The sequence below is a fragment of the Mitosporidium daphniae genome, assembly GCF_000760515.2.
Source record: "Mitosporidium daphniae strain UGP3 chromosome Unknown contig-280, whole genome shotgun sequence".
NCBI lineage: Eukaryota > Fungi > Microsporidia > Mitosporidium > Mitosporidium daphniae.
This window is the reverse complement of record NW_013546533.1, coordinates 1-1,973: the sequence shown is the minus strand read 5'-3', so window position 1 is coordinate 1,973 and position 1,973 is coordinate 1. Positions and strand designations below refer to the sequence as shown.

The 1,973-nt window shown below is 43.2% G+C and overlaps 3 protein-coding genes across 3 annotated transcripts; all 3 read left to right on the top strand.

The window, feature by feature from the left end:
* Positions 1–478, top strand: DI09_280p30 (uncharacterized protein; the record flags this gene model as incomplete). Its single annotated transcript, XM_013382743.1, has 1 exon — positions 1–478. A coding segment is annotated over one exon (478 nt), but the record flags the coding sequence as incomplete, so codon positions are not given.
* Positions 479–886: 408 nt separating this feature from the next.
* On the top strand, positions 887–1,564 carry DI09_280p20 (mitochondrial ubiquinone biosynthesis protein Coq4; the record flags this gene model as incomplete). The annotated part of the gene is made up of 1 exon (XM_013382742.1): positions 887–1,564. The coding sequence occupies one exon, from the start codon at positions 887–889 to the stop codon at positions 1,562–1,564; it is 678 nt and encodes a 225-aa protein (XP_013238196.1).
* A 28-nt stretch (positions 1,565–1,592) lies between these two features.
* Positions 1,593–1,973, top strand: DI09_280p10 (subunit alpha of mRNA-capping enzyme; the record flags this gene model as incomplete). The annotated part of the gene is made up of 1 exon (XM_013382741.1): positions 1,593–1,973. A coding segment is annotated over one exon (381 nt), but the record flags the coding sequence as incomplete, so codon positions are not given.

Genomic DNA, 1,973 nt, shown 5'->3' with positions numbered 1-1,973 from the left:
GAATATGGCCAAGGCTGTTGGTCAAAATGGAAAGGTTGTTGCCTTTGAGCCGCAAAAGAAGCTATATGCTGAACAAACCCATAATTTGAAACTAAACAATCTTCAAAGCATTGTTGAGCTGAGGCGCCAAGTTCTGGGAGAATGTGAAAAGATAATTCAGATGAACCCTAGGAATCCAACAAACGAAGGAAACTTGGCCATTGGCAATGGCGGAGACTCTGCACAGATGATCACGCTCGATTCTTTGTTGCTTGAAAATGTCTCTTTCATTAAGATAGATGTCGAGGGATACGAGGCTAATGTTCTTAGAGGTGCAAAAGAAACCATCGCCAAAAACAGACCCACGATTATTCTGGAAAACTGGCCATTTGCAGCCGGCTACCACAGGGTTTTTGAGATATTGGAGGACTATGGCTATTCGTACACAAAATTCAGCCATTGTGATTATTTGGCAGTTCCAAAAGACATAGCCAACTAGATGTAAATAGAAGCCAAATAAATCGTTGCTTACAAAGAGACATACGGTGTGCTTGAGGTACGTTATGGGTGTCGATATCCTTTAACCAGCTGTAAAATATGTCTTTAGCGCTCAAGTAGCAATATTAGTGGCATCGTCAACTGATCTCGATGGTGTTATCAAATGTGAGCATTTAATTAAAGAAATCGGCTTTAACCCCAGCAAAATCGCATCGATTTGATTAAACTTGCAAAATCTTTCCTGTGAACTGCACCAGATACATCTTTGATCAACACCAGGGGCTAGCTAGCAGAAACTGCTTGTAACCCTAGCCCAATTTAAATGTAAACAATTCCATTTTGACGAGCTGGGGTTACGGCAGCCATATGACATATTCAGCCAAGAATTTATTTGCTAACCCCCAATTCCATGTTCCAATGTTCGCGGCCTCTTGCCATCGCATCTTCCCTATTTAATGCCATTCGACATCCAGCAGACGGATCTTCGGTTGCAACCCTCGGAGAATTACTCGGAAATACTGCTTCTACCCATTTACTTTTGAAAATGTTTACTACCGAGGATGGGCGAAAAATCATGAAAGAACGTCCCTTTATTTCAGCCAACAGCATCAATGAAAAAGCATTAAATTGTGCGCGTGGCTCGCTTGGCTACGAATATTTTTCTTTCATGAGCGAAAACAATATTTCGGCCGACTCTCGTGCGCCCATACGTTGGATGGATTCCAATGATCCTCGTTCATATGTGATTCTTAGGTACAGGCAAGTCCACGACTTTTGGCACGTTTTAGCGGGGAACATCCCTATTTCCGTTGTTGGTGAGCTCTCTCTAAAATGGATGGAGTTTTTCCAGACAGGGCTCCCCATGACTCTTTTGGCAGGCGGCTTTGCCCCCATGTTCCTTCTTGATGCCAACTCCAGATCCTTTGTCCTGAATGTTGCATTTCCATGGGCCATCCGCAATGCGCCCCCGCATGCAAGCTTTTTATTGGGTGTGTATTTTGAAAAGTATCTGCATATCCAAGTTTCCGAGCTTCGTCAAAAATTAGGAATTATCCCATTTCCAATTGACAGGCTGCCGGTCAGTTAATTAAATTTTGTATATTTTTCAATTTGAAATGTCTGGTGCAATGATTTCGGCATCCTCAAAGTCGCCCTCAATAGAGTCGCTCGGAAAGCCTGTAGCTGCAATCATAGATAGCTTCTTAAAATCTAGAATCCATGCATTGACAAATTCCAAGGACTTTCCAGGCATGCAGCCTGTTTCTCTTGATCGAGAGAACGTCGGTCAGCTTCTGTGTGCAGATTATCACGTTTGCGAAAAAAGTGACGGAGTCAGGGTGCTGGGATTGATGGTTCAAAAATCTGCGTCGCTCAATACACCTTCTACCCCCTCTTTCTTTATCACAGATAGGAAGTACGAGTTTAGGGAGGTTGAAGGGATGGCTTTTCCAAACACAGACGCTGGAGACTCGTTCCACAACGAGACTATTGTTGAT